Source organism: Augochlora pura, chromosome 11 (genome assembly GCF_028453695.1).
Source record: "Augochlora pura isolate Apur16 chromosome 11, APUR_v2.2.1, whole genome shotgun sequence".
In the NCBI taxonomy this organism is placed as follows: domain Eukaryota; kingdom Metazoa; phylum Arthropoda; class Insecta; order Hymenoptera; family Halictidae; genus Augochlora; species Augochlora pura.
The window spans coordinates 12,217,805-12,244,455 of NC_135782.1; the positions used below are offsets into that span (position 1 = coordinate 12,217,805).

At 35.8% G+C, this 26,651-nt stretch overlaps 1 protein-coding gene across 3 annotated transcripts in view; it reads left to right on the forward strand.

Annotated features, from left to right (window-relative positions):
• Positions 1-26,651, forward strand: part of LOC144476690 (neural-cadherin) — a 573,745-nt gene that overhangs the window by 130,938 nt on the left and 416,156 nt on the right. Inside the window, exons 10-13 of one of the 3 annotated variants that reach the window (XM_078193815.1) lie at positions 1,955-2,146; positions 3,676-3,708; positions 8,295-8,485; positions 23,255-23,444. In XM_078193815.1, coding sequence (XP_078049941.1) covers positions 1,955-2,146; positions 3,676-3,708; positions 8,295-8,485; positions 23,255-23,444 — 606 coding nt within the window. Of the gene's footprint in view, positions 1-1,954; positions 2,147-3,675; positions 3,709-8,294; positions 8,486-9,801; positions 9,993-22,560; positions 22,686-23,254; positions 23,445-26,651 lie in introns of those variants that run through there. The other 2 variants (XM_078193813.1, XM_078193814.1) reach the window with 2 other exon arrangements.

Sequence of the window (26,651 nt, forward strand, 5' to 3'; positions counted from 1 at the left end):
TGTACTTTCATTCCTTTCTTTTTCATATTATAGTATGCAAAATGATGTGCCTTTCGAAGACGGATTAATAATTAATCCTATCACGTTTTACAGATAAACAAATCATACACTACAAAATATATTGATTTAACTGTTTGAAATTATTTTATCTTTATGAAAGATAAAATTTGATTTTCTAGAATAACAACAAGCTAAAGCAAAATAAAAGTTTGCTTCTTTTTTTAATTGGTGAAATATGTGGAAAACAAAGTAACAGTATTCTTAAATTTTGTGTTTGACCTGCTCAATGAGTTCATGGATGCAACTCAATATATTTATACAGACTTATACATAGAACAACGATAAGGTACGATGATATGAAACAAATGGATACGCAGCTTCAAATATTCAAGATTCCAAAGGGCCCTAAAATGACCTTAAAATAAATTTCAAATTGTTCTAAGGGCTACGTAACGTGATCAGCTTAATTTATTCTGTTGGTAGTGGTAAATGGGATGGAAACTTTTTCAGCTAAAATAACGTTTTAAAGAAAGATTTAAGGTGATTGTACGAAATTGTACTAATTGGAATTGAATTTCGCCAGTCTAGACAATTGTATTTGAAAAAGAAACAATTTTTATTGAAGTATAGTGGACAAAATAAGAGCTTATTTTACTAAAACTTGCGTATAACCATTAATGAACCAATGATATTTAATGCTTAATATTCCGTGGCTCCTCTGTTACATTTGCTAGCAATTATTATTATCTTTGGCAGAGATTTTTAATAGTTTTTTGCTCTAATTGCTCCCACTCATCTTGAATACATACTTTTCACTCGACAATGTTTTGAAATTGTTTACCATTTGCATAGATAACTAGGTTAAAACTTATACAACAATTTTTAACGATATCACCTCACTGGCCAATTCAAAATGCGATTTTTTTTTCAAAGAGTGTACTATTTTATTATTACTTTTGCATGCTGCGGAGTTATCCAGCTGAAAAATAAAGGGTGTCTCTGAATAATGTTTCTTTTTTGCTTGGAATTTAATTTTCGAAACGTTCAAGTTTGAACATTTGCTAAAATACCCTTCGTCGAGCGACACATTAACTATAGCCGCAAAGACGTATGTACAAAGCAATTTTTTAAACTTGATTCAAAACCCAAGACTCAAACAAAAAAGTATTCCATATTTTCTTCATTTTTTTATGAGGAATCCCTTGTTGGCCTCGTGTACATACTTTAATAATACAGCAACATACACCGCAAAAGAAGTAAAAAAGTAATTTCCTCGAAAACAAATTGCGTTTTTGATTGACGAGAAAGATCGCATCGCCGAAAATTATTATGGAAATCTTAACCGAGTTGTTTATTTAAATGGCAAAGGATTTCACAACATTATAAAATGAAAAAAAGCGTATTCAAGATGAGTGGGAACAATTAGAGCAAGAAATTATTGAAAACTCTATAAATCGTTGCCAAAGATAATGGCGACTGCTAATAAATATAAACGAGGAGCCCCAAAATATTATACATTAAATATAAATCGTTGATTTATTACTGTACATAATATTTAATTAAAAGTGCTATTATTTTGTCGCACTGTATTTTTATAAAATTCTTTTTTTTAAATAAAATTATTTAGTCTGTCGAAATTCGATTCTATTTCACCTATGTATGTTTATAATAGCACTTTGCATATAGAAAAGAAAACTTGGTTATAATGTTAAATAAATGCAGATTAAGTTAAGTTCGAAGTGTGTTGTCTTCTTGTCTGTCAGTGTACAGACAGATTAACTATGAACATATCCCGTAGCCGTGTGGCTGAAGATGGAGTGTAAACATTTAGAATAGAAGATGCATCTTTGAAAGATCTTTTAGCCATTTTTAGTGCTGCAAACTTAATATATTAAAATGAATCTGTTGCTATTATTCTACGTATAACTAGAACTTTGGTTTCTAATGTTTGCAGCGATACATTGAAAACGTGAAACAAGATGCAAGCATTGGTACAAATATTCTAAGAGTGTCGGCATCGGACGAAGATGCCGACAATAACGGTGCCATAACGTATACGTTGAGCTCGCCTAACAATGATCAAGGCTTGGAGTACTTTGAGATCCAATCAGAGTCTGGTTGGATCGTGTTAAAGAAGCCTCTGGACGTGAGTATTCCTATCGTTAGTCATTTACTACATGTTTTCATTTAATGGTAACGAAAGTAATCATTCTCCGATGGATTGCCGTGTGTTCTCGATTTCTTAGATCGTTTATCCATCTCCTCGACCGTTCTCTTGCAATATCGACCAGATTCCCCGTGCGATTTGTTGATTATCGAATCGAATAAGATCGAAGGTTGTTAAGATTATTCGGCGCGATCAAAAAATCAATGGATAGATTTCGAATTGCGAAAACACACGTTACATTCCATCGCCATTGTTACGCCCGTACGCACTCACACGTATAAAATGAAAGATGTCCTGGTATACGTGTGTGTGCGTATCTACAATAAAATATGATATTTATATTTATAACTATACTATACTATACTATATAAATACAAAACTTAAGTGTACACCTTCTGCCGATATATTGTACGTTTACGTTAACTTACGTTCTTTACCACGAATCCGTTTTGTTGCTGATCGGATAAATTGTCTACTAATATACGTTTTGGTCGGCAATTATTTCTCTAATTATCACTAATATGCAACGACAATGAGTTTCCTTTTTACGGCACATGTATAGAACTTTTTAATTCCCATTGATATGCACAATGTGTTCACTATGGTAAATACTTAGCTATGCCTGATTTCCTTCAAACGCTTCATGTACCTGAATCGATCGACCGTTCGGGCTATTTTTGCAACAGAACACTCTCTCTCTGTCTTTCTCATTCTTTTCTATCGAGTACATACTCGCGGCGCGAGTACCTGTTTAACAAATTCCAATCGAGCTTTTCTCGAACACCTCTTGTCTCCAATACAATTTTCATTTGAAATCGCCGCGGTCGGTCGCCGACAAACGTCTCAATCTATTACTGTTTCTCGTTTCCCCCCTTTTGTTTGTCTGATTTCTTTGTGTTACCGACTTCCGTCTCGATCAGTTTTTCATTATTCTTCTGTTGTTCCTTCGCCCTTTCGGTTCGATTCGTCTTTTAATTCGATTACTTCTTGAAAGCGTCGACCGTTTGTATCGATTTCTTTTCCTTCGATCGGATCAACAATAATAATTCGCATTGTTTTCTTCAAATGAGAATGCTTTGGTTTCGTTCGACGATTATTTGCGCGCGAACGAACGATCGGATTGAGAAAAATAAAGAGCAAAAAGCCGAGAAAACAGAAAAGAAAAGAAAGAAAAAAAGTGTAGAAACGAAAAACGGTTCGCGGTTTCGAGACGCGCGCGGCGCCCCCAGGCAAATCGACCGGTGGCGAAACGAGTGTGTGCACTTTTTCATTTTCCATAACCTAGCCAAAGGAGAACGACGTCTGCGAAAATTTTTTGTTCCCCTCTTTTTGGACACACGTGTCACTGAGCCCGCGGAGAAACAACGGGAAGGAACGAACGAATAACAGAGCAAAAGGAAGGGAAACGGTCGACTTTACCCAACTAATCACCTTTTAATTATTCTCCTTAAACTAAATACTAATGTGAATGTTTTTCAAAAGGGAAGTGATGTTTTTTGAACTTCCAGGAGCAGGTGGGAACGACATTTTTTGAGCCCCACGTACGGTGTACTTCAACCTCTACGCATTTTGTGGTGCATCAGACATAAACAATTTTTGAAAATGCTTGCATATTTTATATGAATGTGTTTTTGATTCCTTTACAGGAACGGATCTCGCTCTCATTCCTATCCTTCGTCTCTGCTCTCATTCCTAACCTTTATCTATGCTCTCGTTCCTATCCTATATCTCTGCTCTCACACTCCCTCCCACCCTACCACGCCACCACCCTCCTCTTTTTCTCTCAATCTCTCTTTCTATCTATCTGTTTTTTCTCTCTCTCTCTCTTTCTCTCTCTCTCTCTCTCTTGTCTCTCTCTCTTGTCTCTCTCTCTTATCTCTCTCTTACACTCTCTCTCACTCTTTTTCTCTTTCTGCCTCTCTATTTTTATTTCAAATACCTTTTTTCCATTCCGTATGTTTTTGTTCATTTTATTTTCACAATATTTTTGTATCAATTTCTTTCTCCACTTTGCATCGTGACTGATTCATTCTTCCTCTAATTTTTTACTTTGGCTTTTGCGGACGTTCATAATGAATTTTTTTCAAAGAAAATCGGAAATGTATTTTACCATTTGCATTTTGTTTCAACGAACTGCGACAACTATATTTTGAACTTGCTCGATTTTGAACGATCCGAGTAAACTTTATACTTTTCCTTCTCGTATTTTGCATTTTGTATTTACCCGTTCTCTCTTTCGTTCGTCCTCGTTATTCTTTATCCCTCTGGCAAACCTCCCGACTTTCCTCCTCTACTCTCCCGCAAACCACGACGTGACTGACAATGAGCCAAAAAAAAAAAGAAAACGAGAAATATTTTTTGCCGAGAGCGCAATAATAAACGATAAACCGTAAGAAATCTGTCCGTGGTGTGACATTTTTTCTTCTGTGATTGGGGCGGCATACCAGTGTCGTTGCGGGACAGAAAAAAGCGATATAAAGCGGATCGATAATACAAACGACGAAGCAACGTAAAAAAATCCACCTAAAAAGTTAATCCACGGTAAAAACGTCCATCGGTTTTTGAGTGTCGTTAAAATGAAAGAATCAGACGAGGGGTCGTCATAATTTTTTTCCTTCTCTCTGCAACTCCGGAATCGCCTCTCCCGAATCCGCAATCAGCTCCACTCTCACTGACAAGGAGAGCAGCCCCCCAGAGTTGACGCTCGCTTTTTAATAAGATTTCGTACGGTGATAGACCGCGCAAAGCTGAATCCAATAATACGCGATTTTAACGACAAACCGCTTATAGTTTTTATGATAGTTAATGTTTAAGTTGTCAATGAAAGGCTAGAAAGACACGAGGATTACGGCGCGAGGGTTCAAATCTCTCGTCACTCTCTATTCCCTAATATTTCTAGTACTGTACTGCTGTAGTACTTTTCCGCTGTCGTTAATGAGAACGGTCCGGTTCCGACCAATGTTACATACGCACGTGTACACAAGTAGTTAATATATCCGCGTATCAACCTGTATACTTCTTAATACACGGCCACATGATTTCACGTGTAATTAATGCGTTCTTATTTCAATTTGTTCAAGAAGTATAGCAATTAGAGTTTCTTAATTTTGAGCAGATGATATAATAAGAATAGAATAAGAAGAATGCTATTGTTTGCTGAAACAACAAGAGAAATTAAAAGAAACGATTGCGAGTTATTTGAAAATATCGTTAATCAATTAATAATCTTTTTCCATGCTGAAAGAGAAGTAAAGTGTTCACTTCATGAACGAGTTGAAACACGAATACATCAATTACACGTTTACCTTTGCATTCGTGTAGCCGTGTATTAATAAGTACACGGATTAGTATACTGATAAATTAACTATACGTGTCACGTGTGGATGCAATACTTGTTCAAAGTCGATATTTCGCGTGGTGTGACTCGGCGTCTGCGTTCGGAGCCGAACCGTTATTATGAAAGAGTTATTACTACTTATTCGAAAGAGTACCGCACTAAAAGAACTAGAAATATTAAGGAGTGGAAAAGGGTTGGCGGTTTGATCTGTCCTACCTGAACTCGCGCCGTAGTCCAGCGCGTTTTCCTGGGCTTTTATTCACAACTTTATAATTAAGAATCTCAACAACCATTAGCGGTTTGCCACCCAAACCGGATATCGATAGATTTAGCTATACAAGCTGCATTACCGTATGAAATCTTATGAACAAGGTGAGCGGCAACCCTGACGGTCTCTCTCTGTCAGCTCCCAAACCACCGAGCTCTCTATTTTTCTCTTTCTATCTTTTTTCTCTATCTCTCTATTTCTGTCTCTGTCTCTTTATATCTGTCTGTCTGTTTCTTTCTTTCTCACGTCAAATACCCCCGATTCCTCCCGATGCCTACTTTAAACGCATTCTCGCTTGCATGCTAAATGCCTGCATTGGTTGATTTCGTAAAGGAACTAATTTGAATTTCTTATTGTTTATGTTTGTGTTCATTGCACCATTTACTTTCTTCGGATTTGATGATGACAAAAAAAAGGGCTGTTTTCCAGTAAGTAGGAACTACGTTCTTGTGTTTCCAACACTTTGCATCGAGAACACGGTATAACATTGATAAGCATAAATGTTATACGGGCGCAACAGAGACAAAAAAAAAGAACAGAAAAAAAAGTAAACAGATCGTACGTGTATGATATTCGTTACATTATTATAACTAGTGCGCAATTTCTGTTCAATTAATTAAGTGTGTCTAATCTATTATGTTTATCGTTTCGATTCGTTTGTTCTCGCCTCTGTTGTTGTTCTAACTAAATGATTATTGTCACTCGGAGACGTCACTCTTTTTCTTTTATGTATTGCTCTCTCTTTTTGTCTCTCTTTCTATCTCTCTGTCTCTCTTTCTCTCTCTCTCTCTCTCTCTCTCTCTCTTTCTCTCTCTCTCTCTCTCTCTCTCTCTCTCTCTCTCTCTCTCTCTCTCTCTTTCTCTCTCTCTCTCTCTCTCTCTCTCTCTCTTTTCAATCGATTACTTTTATTTTATGTTTATCTGTGTTCTGTCTTGATTATCAATTCGCGTTCTGTAACAGGTTTGTTTCTTCTTTTAATCTCTTCTCTTATGGTTTCTTTCGAAGAATACGTTTCTTTCTTTGATATAATGTACACTCGCGTCACCGCGCCTTTTGTTCGTTCTCTTGTCCTGGTCTAGGGCGTATCCGCAGGTGAAGGACCTCTTTGACGTCGGGTATTGCCGATAACGACTTCCAATTTTCAAACAACAAAACTGTTCAAAGTCGCAATCCCACGGAAGTTTCCCACTTCGATGTACAAGAAACGATCGCGTTTCGGTTCATCTACAGTTATCATCGTTCCATATGCACATCCTCCTCCAAAAGTATTAGGACGCTAGCAGGAAATTCAATTAATATGAAAACCCGATAGGAAATTGTTATAGCCTTAAATGTACCCCAGACTTTTCACTTACATCAAAGAACTGTAACAAGAACGTATATATATATATATTGCGTTATAACAAATATAACGTCAATTGTATGAAATAAAATTGAATTTTCTTCTCTTGAATTACTTGTTCGATCGGCATCCATTTTAGTAATTTTGCGATTATTTCTGAGGTTCTATGCCTTTTGTAATATGTCCCACGTATTTAAAAAAAAAAACCATGTCGAGTATCGCTTTAATGCGTTCTTAATTATCAAAATGTAATAAATAGATAAGCTAATTGCATAAGTAACAAACACTTATAACTTGATATGTAGTTTCGATATGTACTTTCCTAGTTTCCATATTGCAGACAGTACCTAGTCTGAATGAAATAAGCAGGAGTTCTAATAATTTTGGAGCAGAGTGCATGTCTATGCATCATAACAATACTACTCGTCGACTGAAAAGTGAAACGTTATCGGCACGGAAGATCAACTATTAATTAGTTGTTCTGTTTGTTGCTTCGAAAGCGAGCGATGCGATTCTTTTAAAAAATTTCTTTGTTTAGAACGTTGAATCTATCGCTGTGTATATTCTCACTACTTATCCGTACGCGTAGATGCAAAAAAAACGTGGTCCGGTAAGTATAGGTTATAGGCCAACATCATCGTACATCATTGAATGTTGAATCACGCAGCAAACGATCGAATAAATCGATCGATCGACTGATCAAGCGACGTAGAACTGACCCCGATGATAAGAGATGGAGAGTTTCAGGTCGGTCCGAGATTGGCAGACGCGTCGGACACTGTATCGTAAAACCGTGGTACAACTCCGAGTAAAAGAGGTCTGGAACTGTAAAAGCGGATACACACAAGACTGTATGGTCCTTCACTCTCTTCTATCTCTTTCGTTTCGTTTCGCGATCAAAGAGAAACAAAAGAACCCTTTTTGGGTTATCTACGACGGCCGTTGGTAATCGCGCTCGTCACTGAGTGACTTATCTCCTCGGTAAAACGCCATTAATAAAGAAAAATTGAAAACCAAAAAAAAAAAGCAAAAAGAAAACAAACCGAAAAAAGTACAAAATGAAAAGAAAAGAACCAAAAAAAAAACAATAAAAGAAACAATGAACAAAAAAAAATTCATCCGCCAACAACAGTCCCGAAAAAGTGTCCTGTGAGTTGACGGCCCAATGTTTTGCCACTAGCGTGACAGCTATCGCCTGCGAGTACGGGCCTCCGACAGAGGGATTGAAGTCTTGCACGCAGACGTGGACGTTGAGTTAGACGTCGTAGACAGAAACAATAAACCACCTGTGTGGGATCAGAATGTATACGGCCCCATTCACATCAAAGAAAATGTCACAGTGGGTACTATAGTGACGTCGGTGAAAGCCAGGTTTGTATGCCACGACATGACCGAGACAAGACACGTGACATGCCGTGCCGTGCCATGCAGTGCTACTCCCTTTTTTTTTGCCTTTTCCGTCTCTGTCTGTCTCTTTCGATCTATCAGTTTCGTCCGTTGTGTTCTTCGCTGTTTCTTGGTTTTCTCTTCTACTTCCGTCACCATCTGTTTCTTACCCAATCTACACGTTCCGTAGACGTCAGAAGTTTCTACGTTTCCAATTGGGTTTTGTGTCGTTGGGTCATTTAACAACCCTTCTCACTTCTGTCATTTGTTCGTACATTTTCAATTTTTCTACGGTATTATATTCCACGGGAGTTAAGGCATGCATGGTCAAGCGCGGCGCGGTAGATCGCTGATTGGTCGGACACTCCTCCTACTACTACCTACTACTACTACTACTACTGTTACTACAACTACTACTACCATTACTATACTATTACCACTACTGTCTATCCCTTACTTATGTTAATTGTTATCACTCGTCGGAGTCGATTTTCTAGAGAACATTTGGGAATCGAGTTGCGTCGCATCGATGATCCAAATCGAAATACTCGAAATACTCGAAATACTCGAAATACTCGGGGGAGTGGCCCCAACGAAGAGATTGGCTCGCGAACGCGAGACGTTCGAAGCGAAAGGATTCTCAAATAATTCGGCAAATGAATCGGCTCCGACGATTTTAGCGGAAAACATCTTTAGATGTGTACGAGTTCGGAAAGCCTGACGCTGGATTGTCCTTAGCGCGATGATCCTAATAGGGTAGGCGAGGATGTAGCGAGAGATCCAGGTCCCCTTCAATCTATGGGGGTTTCATTTTTCCTTTAACGAGTAATAATAAGCAGGTGCAGAAGCGGCCGCGAAAGCGCATCAGCAATCGGCGAGATCCCTAGCTTGGTGTCGCCGTGTTCAGCACGGTCAGCTTTCAGCTGCCGCTAGTCGTGCTTTGCTTAGAGCGTGAATCATGCAACTAGAAGGCTAACACAGAGCGGGAAGCGGCTAAGGCAGAGAGGGTCCGGTGAATATCCAGCCAGACCAATGATACATTAGCGTGACACAACGATTAACACTGGCTACACCAGGGTGCAAAGCAATGGCTGGCAGAAATAAAACGAGAATACGTTCAGAGATTGTCCAGAGAAGAAAGATAGAGAGGGAGAAAGAGAGAGAGAGATAAAAGATAGCAAGCAGCATTTAATCGAGAGCGGTGCTCCTCTGAGACAAACACCAACTGCCACGAGTCGTTATGACTGACACTAACGCCATTGTTTTTTGTTCCCGTTTGTTATACACGCGGTCTGGTGTAGCGTGAGATGTACAAGCTGGAAGCAACGGCTCAAGACAAGGGTTTCCCGCCCTTGACGCGAACGGTGGAGGTTCAGATTGACGTTGTGGACCGTGCAAATAATCCGCCCGTATGGGATCACATAGTCTATGGCCCAACCTACTGTAAAGAGAACGTGTCCGTTGGGGCTAAAGTTGTGTCTGTTAAAGCCAGGTCTGTCACACTGTTAATGCTCCGTGCGGCTCTGCACGAACCCGCCCTGCACGCAATCTCGTGGCAGTATTGTTCTTGTGCACGTTAATTGATATTGTGTACGGTTTCAAACACATAAACACATCCAATCAAACAGACACATCCACACACACCCACACATACACACACACACACACGATCGTTGGCGCATACACGCTCGCGCGAGCGCGCACGCGACCACGGACACGCGCACGCGCGTGTGCGCATTACCTACAGAATTACACACTGCAATATATTTAAAGGCTCGCGTACGCAACGTCTGTCGCGTCGATAGCAACGTGCTCGAAATTATTCACACGCAAGACGATGGTTGCGAATCGCTTTACGTGTTATTCGAAGGTAGACAATTTTGTATAGAACGGTTCCAACCGTTTTCATCCTTTGATACTTCGCTTAGGGGTAGTCAGCCATAACAGCTACAACTGTATTGTCTTATTAATGCTGAAAATAATTTATAGAATATTACATTACGTACCTACGTTCACGTTATTTTGGCACTTTGGTTCTATTGCATGCCATTGTGTTGTATGCGCGCCCCTCAAGGACTGCCACCACTTGGGAATTTTCAACTGTCAGTACTTGGTCAGGCTTCTTTTCAAGTTTATTAGTGTATTGGATAGCTTCGAATTCGAACAACACTTGAAGTGATTCTCAAGTTCGAGTAATTCCATTCAATTCAACGAGATTCGATGGACTTTCAGGAGCTGAGGAAGGCGTTAATACGTTGAATACAGCTGTTCAAACTATTGCTTCTACCTAAATAAGCTCCTTTTAAAGAACTGAATCTTTACATTTACAACTGAATCTTTCGTACACGCTATAACCGTACTAACAGTTAATCGGAAGAGTTTGTAAATATAGATAATGGCCGTTGCTACACGCGACGACACAGCGAACACCCGCACAGATGGACACGCATACACGTCAGGTGGTGAGCACGAGTATTCATTTGAAGGAACGAAGAATGAAAGAAGAAAATATGGGGGAGTACGGCGAGCGAATCATTTATGAGAGCTCGTTCATTTTCACCCGAGATGCGTGAATTGCGCGCCGAACCGATGCGTTTTCCGTTCATTCGACTGCTGAGAAGCTCAAGGAATGAGACCATGCGGCGAACTTCCACGCAACACGCTTCAATGATTCCTGCCACTTGGGCCGCGGCGAATCTGTGGATTGCCGACGGTAGAAATCGTTGAAGTAGTTGGGACATTTAGCAAATGAATACGATAAGTTCACTCCGATTAAATTACGTTTGCTTTGAAAGCGATTCGTCCGTTTCGTTGCATCCTGCGGTCATGTCTAGCAGACACGATGTCGCTCACGCGTTTTGTAGTCAAAAATTCATTCCGAACTTGTATAGAATTAATCAGAGTACTACAGTAGATTATTTACTGGTTTTATGAATCGCGGTATCTGAAATGTAGGTTGATAGGGTGGTGGAGTCGGTTACCGTGCTTAACTTTATATTTATCAAATAAGACATTGAATTTTTAAATTCAGAAATAAAGTATTCCAATAACAATATTTAATATGTCTTATTCAACGAATTAATTAATACAGTGAACATACATTTTTTTTAATAAGACGTTAAACTTGTTTTATATAAAAATGAAACGAAATAAAACATTATGCCATCAATTTCAAAAATTTCATAAAATAAAAGTATTTTATTTGTCAATTTAAAATTGAAGAGGTAAATTATATGACACCAATTACCTTCTCAACATTTACCATTTGCGAAATCTGATAAAATTAGGAAAATATAGCAGATTGACGTAAAAGTTAGTTTTCAAATTCGACCAAATAATTTCAACTTCCACATAGAAATTGTACAGCATTGCGTATACCCATCGATTCAGTCGATCATTCATTATAAAAAACATTTAACTATTCATGTCGAAAACTGAATGGTTTTGAAGGTATTTCAATTTTAATGATTCTGAAATGCCATTGTTCAAATACCGGGGGATTAGTTAACATTGCACAATATATCAATAATTTGCGGGTATAGTGATTAAAGTAATTAACATTGAAATATATTTTAAACTATTAATTATATTATTATTGTTATTAATAAATAAAAAATGAAAAATGTTAGTAAATAACGGATACATACGTGACGATATGGAGAATAAATTCGTAATAATTGAGGGTAAAAATATTTCAAAAATATATAAGCATGATTCAGCTTTCAAGTGCAACCTGTATTTAAAAATACAACTATAATATTCGATTATTTTTAATATGTGGGAATGTCAATATTAAAACTTGTAGGAGTTTGCGTTCCAAACGAAGATGTTCTCATATCATTTCTATGACGGTACAATACAAAACCGCAACGAGGTCATATTCAATATGTTCATAATTTGATAAATTGTTTCTTCATTTAAATGTTTTAACTGAATTTCGTCGTTATAAATATTTATATTTGTGCGTATTCTCTTGACTTCCAAATATTTTGCCATTTTGACCATATAGATGGTCAGTAACTGGCGGTGCAATCGTACCTACATATAAAAATAAAGCAAAAATTTAGAATGATATTCTTTCATTTAAGGTACTGTTGTCGAGAAAAATTAGATTGGAAAGTGATAATATTGAATAGGAATCGATTAACGCGTCTGTTTTAATATATCAATTATACTTTTCGTCATACACGCCATACATATAATACTATTCCACGCGAGCTTCACGCATTTTCCAATCCAGTTATGTCGAAGTAAAAACCTTATTTGAAAACATTTTTTTAACTTATTTTTACATGTAGAACGTTCTCTTTCTCGATTGTACAACTAGTTACTGACCATCCAGTATAAATATACATATGCTGTGCACCATCGTTAGAAATAACAAGTTCAAAGTTTATTCATTATAAACTTTCCAAGAATTAAATTCTCTTTTAACAAATTATCATTGTATTTGATGATTTTTCATATTAAGTACATATACATAAATTTTGGTAGCAAAGAAGTGCTATATAATTATTGTTGAATTGATTCTTAACATCATCTTAAATAGTACATATGTAAATAATATTGTACCTTCATAGAAGTTCAAGTTTCATACTTTATTCAAGCGCATATTGTAAAAGTAATCACACGAAGTTTAAATAAATCCAATCTTATCATTGTTATTAAGAATATATATTAGCTACGTTTAGAGATTGATACTGTTAAAAGTAGCCTTCTTTATAAATAATAACAATCGTTAAAACCTAATTACTATGAATTATCCATAAATTATAAATGATTCGATGGGATGCAATGAAACGTTACCGATTATTTTTCGTCGTAAAAGCGCGTTCTGAACAAATTTGTCCACAAGGCAGTGGCAGCTCATAAACGTGTAGGCAATGTGACGCTGCAGCATACCTAAGAGAAAAATAAAAAATCCAGATATTTTTAAAGTACGACTTTCAAAAATTAATGTTACATGAAAATATAAATAATATGCTGAAAATCATAACGTCAAGATTAAGATTATATCTAAATTTTGTGTGAAAGTAAAGAAAGGCTTTAACCCCTCAACCCCTTGCCATGTTATTATCTTTGCATTTTTTCGATTACAATATCTATTATATATTTGTATACAGGGTGTCGAGCCATAAATGCCCAAGCAAATATCTCATATGTGGTCGAAAGCACAAGAAAAGTTTAATGGCAGAAATTTACAAATTTACAAATTAGAACTTTATCAATTTCTATTATTAAACTTTGATATGAGATATATTGTTTGGACATTTACGTAGGAACAATCTGTATATTTGGATGCTTAATTGTTAGGTACAAAAGTACCTATTTCAGTTTGAAAGAAAATAATAACATTTATACAACAACATTCATATTATCCTTGTCACGAATCAAAGTTGTCAAAGTATAATAAAGGGTTAAGGATTACGGTTTATTATCGAATATGTACTTCATAGTGATACAAACTTTTTGTCACTAGGGTATTTATATGTAATACAGAGAATTCCTGAACTCATGGTACACCTGGAAAGAGGTGATTCCTGAGGTGATTAAAAGACAGTTTTCCTAAAGCAAAAATGTTGGTTATGGCTTCGGTAACGAGTTATTAATGATAATTATGGACCAATCAATAAATCCACCAATTTTTTCGTTGCGACCAATGTCGTATCGAGTTAGCTATCGCACCGAAACGCGCCAGTCGTACTTGCTTTCTGATGGGTCCGTGTTTTTTGTTAATAACTCAGTAACGATGCGCTAAGCAATATTTTCGCTAAGGAAAAGGAAACTACAATTCTTTTCAGGAATTATTCCTTTCTAAGTGTTACAGGGGTTGTGGGAATCCCTGTACAATTTAAGGATAGTGTATGGTGGTGATTCACGCAATTATAATAAGCTATATTTCTGTTTTGATCCGGTTTAGGAAAAAATATTACAAAAGATCAACAACTTTAAAAGGATCATAAAAAGGTGTTTCTGTAAGTGCACGTATAAAGGACATATAAAAGTCATCGGCTTTTTTTTTAGTCAATACTTACATTTTTTCACGTATATCGAATATATTCTTAATCCGTATGAAGAGTATTATGGTAATATTATCGAAAAGTTTAAAAATTCATAAAAATATCTTTATCGAAGCCAATGTTCAAACAGTTTCCTATCACATTCTAAATATTCAATACAATGCTTCTTGACCGTTCTCATTATTGAATTAAGTTATTGTTTGATTATTGCGTACTAACACTAAAGTTAATACATAATGACTTTAGATGCATAACAAAGACAGAATTCAGTACATGTGAAACAAAATATAAGTTTCCGATAGAAAATAAAAGGTTGATGACCTTTATATAACGGTTACGTGTAAACTTACGGAGAAACTATTTTTCCTTAATTCGAATCGAAATAAAGACGGCTTCTTGCCATATTTTTATATGTTTATATTTTTATATATTTATATATTTATATATTTATATATTTATATATCTATATATTCATATATTTATATATTTATATATTTATATATTCATATATTTATATATTTATATATTTATATATTTATATATTCATATGTTCATATATTTATATATTTATATATTTATATATTCATATATTCATATATTTATATATTTATATATTTACATATTCATGTACCTATATGTATATACATAGACGTTCATATAGGCTAATTTCATCTATATAATTTGCAACGGCAAGTAACTACCACAGTATATTCTGTGTATGCAGTATATCCGTATTGTCCACACAAGGTTTTCATTGGTTGCCACTGCCACCTGGGTCGTGTCCATCGGGAATTAATTGGCGGAACAATGCAATCGGTCGTGCGCGCAAAACGCAGATACTGTACGAACGTAACAAAAACCACATTCATTTTAGCGTTTACGTGGATGACTGCCGGTGTCGCGTTCAGCCGCGGAACTCGTACCGTTAGTGTGTGTGTGCCATAAACAATTTTTTGGGCATGTTTTCTAAATAGATGCTTCCCTTAAATATTATACTCGTACCGACATACATACGTTCTCCCTGACTTTGTCGAATTTTTGATCGCGACACCCCATATTTTCCGTTTCTTCGCCATCGTTTTTTCTCTTGTGTTTTATACGTTTCTTGCACCGGATTGGCTTTTTTCAAAATTCTTTATCTCTCAACGGTTCCGTCCTCGTTTTCGTGCGGTCTATGGTCACCCTCGTGCATTTCCTGAACGCGAAAGGTGTCGTAGCGCATCGTTACGCTGGTAAGACCGCTGAGACAGTGACGTCGCTGTGACACGCGAATCAAAGCTTTCCATCGAAATGATTCTTTTCTCATGAATACGTGGGACGTTTGTAGTCGGTGACAATTCACCTAGTTGGAAATAGTTTGAAAACTTGACAAATACATGCAAACCGTTAGAAAGGTATTAGATAGCATACCTTTTTAGAGTTATTTATATTATTTACTGTTATGGGTATTATATTATGTAGCTCAAAACTTACCTCAATTTCTATCAATTCATGAATAGATAACATATAAATTGAAATCTACAATTTCTAATTCTACGTTTTGTCGTGGTAACAAGTATTTCGAAATAGCAATCATTAAAATATTGAATAATCTTAAATAAATAAAAAACTTAAAATAACTTTTTCTTTGAGAAATGCATAGTTGCTTTCTATTTGAAAATAGATCTCAGTTCATAGCTGTGTGAGGAGACCGATAGTATATGGAATAGAGAAATTTAATTTGTATGCGATTCTCTCGGAATTGGACATGTACGCGATTGAAATTGTGACTTGGTAGAAAGATTGGTAATAGTGTTCGTATGAAACGCAATCTATTTTGAGCTACAGAATATTCGCGAATATTATTTTCTTTGAGAGTCAACATTTCCGAAGTTATCAAACTCGTTCCGGTTAGAAGCTACAGGCTCCAGCTTACACACACAGTTTACCTTTGACGATGCTTTGCGTCGCGTTGTCAAGCTTAGTCCGCCAGATTTTCCGTTCTCCGAATTTTTTCGTTTACAATTCGTTGCGAGATTTGCATTGAGTACAAGATCATTGATATGTATATCTATATATGTATATATACATCCTATGTATGTATATGTATACACATATAATATACATCATACATACGTATTGTACATTACGTGAATGCCGTATTAATTTTTGGGCATGTTTTGTCAGTTGCTTATCTGCGGTAGACTACCGTACTGTTACTGAAAGCAATCATTTTCGTTTTTATCGTTTGATTTTTCATTTTTCTCCCGATTGTAAACCAATACGTTTTTCCGTTCGACCACAATTTTTTCTATTTTGTCTTACATTCGGGAGAATAGTAGATTCTCGTAGTGGTTTTTAGCCGGTCAGACATTTTTTGCGTCACTCGCCGGAAAACTCTACACAGGGTGTCCCTAAAGTCTCTCGCAATCTGGAAATGAATTTTCATTTCAAGTAACTTTTTCCTTAATGCGAATGCAACGCGCGGTTTCGTTTGCAAATTACAAACGTAAAACAGTAACCGGCCCAAAACCCAGTTCCGTTCTTTGACTCGGCCATCTTGCACCAGCCGAGCTCGCCTCTCATTGGTCAGTGTTTTTCGTTAATAATTCGTAAACAAAGCCGCGGATTGCATTTTCGCTAAGGAAAAAGTTACTTCAAAAGATGACCTGTACACCCTGTGTAACATAGACATTTGAGAGTTAGCTAGAACAACTCGGGAAGAGTCATTGACAGACCAAAGACTAAGGTTAAGTAAAGTGAATGCTCCATTAGTTACTTTAAGCGTTTCGTCGCGTTACTAGAATCGACGTCGATGTAACTGTTCGAACAAAAAAAAAAAGAAAAAAAAAGAAAAAGGAAACAGGAGAAACGTTTTTTGGCCGATTAGAAGATCAAGTAAGAATGGAGGAAGGCAAAAAGCTTTCTTTCCACGACGACTGTGTCTCCGAAGCAATGTTTCATAAGATACGCTACGGTAAAAACGAAAAGGGTGTAACAAAGAAATGTTCTGTCTTGCTTGATTCGTCAAGCCAGACGATGCTAATTAACGATGATCGCGCTCATACACGGCTACCGAACACCACGCACCATGGTTCAGGGACAGTTGAAGCACAGATTGCGGGTGCAGCAGGGTTCACGTTGCTCGTTTGTGTCGTAATTCATCTGGTCTTGTTGTCGGGATCATTCGATAGTGTGTTCTCGCTTTCTTAGTATGCAATTAAGGGCAATAACATTTATTACATTATCACGTGTACGTTGCACAAATGTGTAGGAACATCAGGTGAAAGGTCACGCTCACTAATTGCTAAACAACACTAACCCGATGTACACCGATCGTTTCATCCTTTTTATATTTTCTCTCCGGTTGAGTTCCAACTATCTGTCCGTGCAAGGGTTCATCAATCTTTATTTCAATATACTTTAAAGGATTCACCGTGCAAACAGCACGAGTATTATTAGCGATCGATACCCATTGAATAAATATTTTCGCAGCAATGCGATATTGATTTGTAAACGGACATTTTTACGGATGGTCGGAATTCAGCTATTAACGTACACTACCTACAATACCAGTACTCGTGGTTATGCGTGTTATGAATAGATTGCGATTTATTGTGCAGACAAAAGATTCACCTCAATTACCAAGAACAGAAATAAAATAAGAATTTACTTTTTCTTTTATTCATTTTTTTAGAACGAAAACAAGATAGCATTCCTATAAATTTATAATAGTTTGGTCATTTTAATTATAAATGCATAAAAATCCGCAGTCTAGTTGTAAATAACACCGAGTTTTCTCTGGAATAACAGTAAAATATAATGGCAAGCATAACTAACCACGAATGATAAACACTGATAGAATTTTACGTAGAAGAGATATTCAAGCTTTTCGACTCCATGTATAGACACATATGTACGGTTCTCGCACGACAAGAATTACCTTTGTGTTTACATGATCCCTCTTACTAGCTGCCCTATTGCCGCAGCCATCGGTCGCTATTGGTCAAAAACGATGGCGGAGATCGCCGTCGGCGAATAACCGATAGCTGCGATAGTTGCGACAGGCGGACAGCTAGTAAGAGGGGGAACGTAAACAATAGAACTCGCATGAGGACTATAGTTACAATCGGTCACGAAAGTTTCCATTCACCACAAATTTTAGATAATTGGAGTTTACACTGGAATTTGACGGCTATTAATTCATATAGTAACCATAAAATTTCATGCAATTCAACTTTACAGACAACATTATAAATTTTAATGCATCAGTGATTAGAATGAAAAAGTTGATGTAATTTGAAAAGTTATTTTATGTAAATTTTTTAGTATCTGACTCTGAACGCAGGTTTTTTCTTGTCGATTTAGAATATTTCAATGACCACCATTTTCTCAAATTTAATACGTCACAATCTATGCGCGATTGTGGTCAATTCTTTTCAAAATTTCTATTAAATACTGTACACTTACAGTTCAAATATATTCTAACTTGATTTTTCCACATCATTTCTCAGATACACATTTTTGTCATATTTCACTTTGAATATTTCAATATTTCGTCCTTTTCGTATTCCAATGTGCCGTGGTTCGTTGCTCTTATTTGAAATGCGCTACACGAGAATCTTCAAAATGTATCGTTGAATAGAAGCTACATAATACAAACCACTTTCTGACTTCAACTAACTGCCTTTGCGCGATGCAAAACATATTGATATTCCAGGTTTAGTTTATAAAGGATAATTTTTTAAATAATATATCAGTTGCAAAAATTCAAGCACATTTGTACTTTTTAAATTATTTCGAAAACAGCAAAGCAATTAGAAAAAGTATTAACAATCGATTAAATTTCTTTTAGATTTCTTTTGTATTTTCGATCCTGTTTATGAATGTTTTAGAATGCGACAATATAGAACACATCTTAAAAACAAACTTCAGTTTCATCAAATGAAATTGTATTATTAGTACAATATCATAATAATTGTGATGTTAAGGTTTTGGTGCAAATTATACATTAATACATTGGCGTATACGTTATTGCAAAGAAAACAAAGATAGCGTAGCAGTGTTTGTTAATTATTTTGTCATAAAGTAGCTTGTCTATTAATCACGTATATCTATAAGTTTGTCTTCTAAATCAATATTAAACAGGAGGCGAGAATGTGTACGCAACATTTCTTTTTTCTTTCAACAATTAATTTATTTGAAATGGTTTTTACAAACAGGGAAATTATTTAACTTTAAATTGTGGATATAACTTACTAAAATATATGTAAAAATCGTTTACAATTCGAATGGATATCGTGAAAGTATTCGGTTTAAATTAAGATTTTTTTATTATAATTCCAAGATTGGCTGTTATTAAATAGGTTTAAAAAAATTTGTAACTTCAAATACTTTTCTAGAACAGGTTTTTTTTTTAAAATAATTTGAAATCGAAAGACAACAGCTGCACATTTGCTATTTGCTTTGTTTTCACAATTCTTAAATTATGGATATTTAATTCAGTTTGCTCGATGTTCTTTAAACTTATCGCCTATACCGTTTTATGGGAAATTAAATCGATTTCAATTATCGAATCGGTACGAAATTCTCGCGAGTACTACATTTATGTAGATTGGTTCGTACAAAACTCTCTTAAATCTCTTTATAATGTTCGCGTTAGCTTAATTTAATTACTGTTTGCTCGCCCACCAAACGGACCTGCAGTAGCCATGTTGCAGATTTTAAACAATGCCAGTGGGGTAGATATCTATTACGACTTGGTATATCATGTTTCTAAAAACAGTTCATAGTAACGTAAACGTATCTAACTTATTTACGAGTGCCTTGAAATAAGCACAGTCGTTAATGATTTATTTCTTATGCAAGTATAGTGTAACGAGTATGGTACATGCCAATCTTTTTGTACTAACAAATGTAGATGTAAATTATATTCATAAATGAATTAATTGTAGAAGACACGAGGTGAGAAATTAGGATGGGCTGCTTCTTTGGCAAAGATCTTTATTCGACTGCCTCTTTCTCTTCGAAAAAGGGCCTCCCTCCCCTCGACGAGCCATCTCATCTCCCAAACAGAGACCTCCTTATCTCCGAGACATAAACAGTGCGCCGCCTGACCGGCGACCATCTCAGAGATCGCTTACATAATCTCACTAATTGCACTCAGTGTGTCGATTAAATGATTCCTTCCTCAGTGTCTTTGTTTTTTCATTTAGATTTGAAAAGAAACTCCAAAACTATTTTCTGCTAGTTTTCCAAACATATAATAAAATTTGGTGTTATCAAAAAGTTAAAAAGTCTGAAAATTCATGTTTTAAGAATCGAGCATATGAGGCGGTGTATACATGGAGCGTGCTAGAATATACCTTTAGAGAACAGATCAGAAAATTCGTTTCGATTGTTGGATAAAAGTAAAAATTCTCTTTTCTTCTTGGCGGGATTTTCTTCGTTAGAAGGCATTTGAAATTTCCTCCTAGTTAATTCCGAGGCTGTAGCCATCCTCGGTTCGGAATCGACATCAAACGGCATTAGTCGTCGAAAAATTAATGCAAAGCTGGATTTATTTTCGCTAAGCCGACCGAGGGGTCCTCGTATATGAATCTTCTCGGCCGATTTCTCTGGTAGCTGCAAGATTACACCGAAAAATGACCAATTTTACATAAAGAATTTTTTCCCAGAGAGGCTGCAGCGCCAAGGATATGCGGAACGATGCCATTTGTTAGAATTGCAGCATTATGTGCTTTCGAGTGCAAACGTCGATATCCTTTCGTGTTTCAAGCACGGTCATTCTTACGAACGCTCAATTCTAGACGTATTCAAATTAATTAACTTCGAAACTTTTATATAGTTGTTAATAAATTCTTAATTTTTTCAATCATATTAGCTCGTTTCGAAATATCATGATTTAACTAATACAAATAATTACCTACTAAATTTCTTGATAAACTATAAAATTAAGTAAAGTACTTTTATAAGACTTTTTATTCTGTTTTCCTTTTAAAAATTGTACTATATCGACATGTTATGTCGATGACAATATATTAACACACATTGTGAAAGTCCATCGAGTTGAAAATAATTATGTATATATATATGTTGAACGTAATAAATGTTTTAAATTATTGAATTCTTAAGTTTCGTATTATGGTGAAGTTTAAACATGAATTGATCATTTAGTCAGAAATGTCTACTTGTAATGTTCTCAGAAACATTTGAATCCGGCGTTTTCCTGCCGTATCTTTCTGTTAATAAATAAATAAACATTTTGCAGAAATTATATTACGAAATTTATATAATTTTTATTATCTGAAATCTATAATACTGTTAGTCGCGGAAGATCGAACACATGTCCTAAAAGTATAAAAAGACTACAATTTCCGACAATTGTGCCATTATTAATAATAAATAAAAATATAGCTTATTTTTTTAATTTCCTGTTGCACCCGATTGCAATTAAGCAATTCGGTTTCTTTAAACTAAAACATAATTGACACTGTGTTTTTGTAGCTCTCCAGGCGTTTTGTAATAGCATCAGGCATTTTTACTTTTCCCTCGATGTTGTCGTATGATGAAAAATCTATTAAAAGATGTTTACCTGTATAATGTTGTTTTGAAGAACGGTTATCGATGAGTAAATCCAGCTATTTTTCTACTATTCTAGTATAGTATAACTCGCGTGCGCTGCAATTGTTTAAAAATTGTAAAATGGTTTCATCCGATTATATCCACGCCCTGCAACCTCTGAAAATTCTTCGACGCGGACACTTTCATCGATCGTCCAGACATACCGGTGAAAAACGATGAAACCGAAATACATATAATCTTCACGCGACAAGAAGACACCATTGTATTTACATTTCCCCTTTTTTACCCCATTGCCGCAGTCGTCGGCCTTTTTCACCGATTTCGGTTAGTAGCGACCGATACAATGCGGCAGTGGGGCTGCTGGTAAGAGGGGTCAAATAATCGCAAAGGTGCCTTCATCTCGCGCGAGGACTATACATATACATGGAATGGGATACACAAAACACTGGAACGCATCGCGATAAGACATCGGCCAAAAAGTTTGTTGTCAAGTAGAAAGCTATGTAGGTAATGGTGTGAATGGTAGGATACGGGTATTTATGAAATTTACAGCTCTACCATGTAGCAACGATGCCACTGACTGCACACTTTTCGGGATTATGGTACGCTTAGGTTTTATTGGCAAACTAGTATAATTCTATTTCGACGTACGAGTTAGACGTACAGGTACCATACATGTACCCGTGTATCGATGTACACCAGAAACGGAAAAGGCAGGCGACGACGGGAAGCGTAGTTGTATTTAGGTAAATTTCGTGAAATTCTAGACCGTTCGTGTAGTTCTCTGTTATTGTGTGATTAGATATATTCGATTAGAAGGTAAATGTCGTCGGTAAAAGAGAAGCAACACGAATAAAAGATACAGAGGGAAGAGCGCAGTATACAAATGGATGATACATAGTCGACGAATCGCATGGTGATACGTTTCGTTTTCGAGACGGTGTACTTATTATGATTCCAGTATCTCTTCTAGTCGGTAAATTTGTTCCTAGTCATGTACCTTCCGATATATATTATATATATATACATAATGTCTACCCTAGGAGATTTCCGTTCTCGTTTCTGTTTCCGTTTCCCGTTTCCGTTTGTTAAGTCGACTCCACTCGCAGATGGAGCTGGATCAGCGACTGGCCGGGATTTTGTAACACGTGACTCTGGTGTGTGTCGACAGCTCGGGGATCGAAAATAATCCGACGGTGTTTTACGAGCTAATGCCCGGCTCCACGGCACAGACGAACAAGCATAACACGTTTTACCTGCAGCAACGCAACGAGCAGTCCGTCACGTGGGCAGACATCAAGGTTAACCACCCCCTGGATTACGAGAGCATAAAGGAGTACAACTTAACTATACGAGTGGAGGTATGTACGAGTCATCTGGGATATCAGTTTATTCAAACGAACGTGACCACGTTTTCCGGATTTCCGCATCCTTTTTCGTGATATCGCATATACGGAAGCTTCTCGGTATACATTCGCGAAATGCAGACTCCGGCATTTTCATTCGCTCGTGACAATCAGAATAAGATGGAACTCCGTTTATGCGAACCCATTGGGACACCACCGATTCCTACAACCTGACCCGTGGAATTATTCGAACGTTTCTTAGCACTGAAACGGCCAATTTTTCTAACAATGATAATACTGACTGTTTTTTTTTTTTTTTATTATACATTTTACAGACTGTTATTTATTTGGCCGGGTATTCAAGTGACAGGTTTTGCGAGACCTGGAATTTTTTTATAGATAAATCAAATGATATATGAGGGCTACGTTACTAGGAAATACATAAAAACATTTGTATAAAAATTGCCGTTGTGCTTTCGAAAAGCCGTTCGCGAATACTTTCATTGTAAAACAGCTTGTCTACAACAGTATCATTCAGGGGATTAAGTAACAATCATTTTAACAAACACGCAGGTTAGTACCTCTTTCACATGGTAATACACGTACGGAATAGAATTATCGTGATACGTGCATTGCGTTATGTATACAATTACTTTCACACAACGATACATGTACGATTGATACCGATCGATACATTGCTGATGGAAACGTTCATACGACGATTTTTATAGCACGATACTGATTTCATGTACAATGACGAATCAAAGAAAGTTTAACACTAGAGTGATCCTATTCCATTATTCGACACGAGTGATATCGTGAGATTGCGAATGATTCAAAAGAAAATCTTGATAATTAAAATAATTGTTATTAATATGAAGTACGACACGAGTTAGGATGATAAGGAAAAACTCAATGTTTTAGTACTTATTTACACGTTTTCAGACAATATAAAAATATTGTGGAGTTGCCGGCAACGCCACAGGGTCGTTCTAGGGTTAAATTGTCAGACGACATGTAGAGGCACCATATTTTTACAAAAAGAACTTTACTCTGTAAAGTATAGAAAGATAGTTTTTTCTCGCAATAAACATGTTAAATTATAGCTGAGTCCTCAAGTTTTAATAAGCAGTAAAGGAGAATATACAGCGTGTGCATAATTATAGAATCAAAAAAATTTTTACATTGTTACCAATGTCTAAAGTAAAACTTAACGAAACATAATATTTGTCTATTTCTATTTTCTATAATTTTTAATATAGAAATTTACAAGTATGATATTTTGTTAAGCTTTTTTTTTTAAATATATTGGATGACTTAGCGAAAAGAGCAAGTCTAAGTAATAATCAAAGTAACTGCTACATTTTTACTGTTATTTAAATAACAATGAAGAAAGCAACACTCATTGTTTTAAATAAAACATTAATCTTTTTATACTTACTACTTCATATGTTGTACATAACGTAAAATTCGTCATCGTTGTAAAATATAATTCCTTCTTGTAAAATGCTGGTGTCTGTATACCACCTGATTTTTAAACTTTCTCTTGTCCGCCATTTTATCTTGCCAACATCGGTTGCTCACAACACTCTTTTCGTACGAAGTCGGTAGATAGGACGTTGAAACAAGTGGATCCTTTCCCACGGTGATATATGCACATACATTACGATATAGCTCACGAGCACCTTTTAAAATGGAATACCTTTTTTAAACTTCGACGAAATGACCTGAATTCTTTAGACATGTTAAAACGACGATTTCTTTTCGTTAATTTCAGTTACTTGTGAAGGTAGAAATATAAGATACTCGCATTTCTAAACATTTTTTTGTGCGCCAAAAACGAAAATTTGAACAATACATTTTATAGCCCTCGGTAATATACAGTTAGCGTGAAAAGTATTCATACATAGTATTTCAAATTGTTCACTAATTGTCAATATTTAAATTGCGATAATGTCATACGAAAGCATCACACCACAATAAAGCTGGACGACTTATTTTAAAACTTGAAGGTTTGATTTACGCATTGCATCGTTCGTATTCCTGCAATATACTTTTTCACATTGTAACAGGTGGAAAACTGGAAAAGTGCTCTTTCTGGAAAATTTCACGAATTTCAACGTCTGTAAATACACTGAAAAATTTGATTCGCGGCTGATTCTAACATGAATTTTAAGATTGAAATCCTCTCTTACAATTACCAGGATATTGGAAACTTTGATGTACGATTTATTCGGACACACTACTCAACTTCGAATGGAAGGCGTGTATTGCCTTTATTACAATAACACAAGATTCGTGTGGGCTCTACCCCATTAAACTACTCCATCGTATTTGTTTCACAGTAACTAAAAAAAGTCGTACATCACGTTTTACGAAGTTATCGTAAAGAGGAATTTTCAATCTTCAAATTTGTTATCAATTTAATCACAAGTAAAATTTCTCAATGGAATTATAGAGACATTTCAATTTGTAATATTTTCAAGTAAATTTGTACCTTTAGTTTCTTATTTGCTATAAGCTGTAAAAGTATAGTAGGTCGGAGTTATCAACGAATCGCAAAAGAGAGATTTTAAGCATCAAAATAACTTCAGGTTTATTATGATAGGACTCTTTTATACGAAATTATAATAGTTCGAGTATTGGCAGTTTGCGAAAATTTGAAATTTAGTGTACGAATTCTTTTTATGCTATCTTCATATTCATGTTGCAAATTCAATCGAAAACAGATAACGCACAGTCATGTTGCAGCCATTAAAAGATGTAAAAACTTTCAAATGTCGTACATTTATCGATTAAAAGCGTAGAAAATCGTGAAAAAGCTGCGATTTTGATAATGTTTAATTATTTGTAACTCATAAACAATATCAGATAAAGATATTTAAAAATTTTATTCGTTGCTCCAAACAACCACAATTTTGATGTACAATTTTCTAGACATTGTCTAATAATGTAATCCCCTTAATATCGCGATGAACTAAGAGTTATTTAATAAAATTTTTAAAAAGGTATTCCGTTTTAAACGGTGCATAAACACATCGTTTCAACATGTGTCTCTGAATTAAGTATACAGGATGGTCGGTAACTGATGCAATTTCTAAATGCAAAAATAAGTAGGAAAGAAAGAATAACATTTTTTCTTGGAATGCTGCATTTTCAAGAGAAGTAAATTGAAAAATGTGACGAGTTCTCGTAACTTGTACATAGTATGGCAGGAAGTAG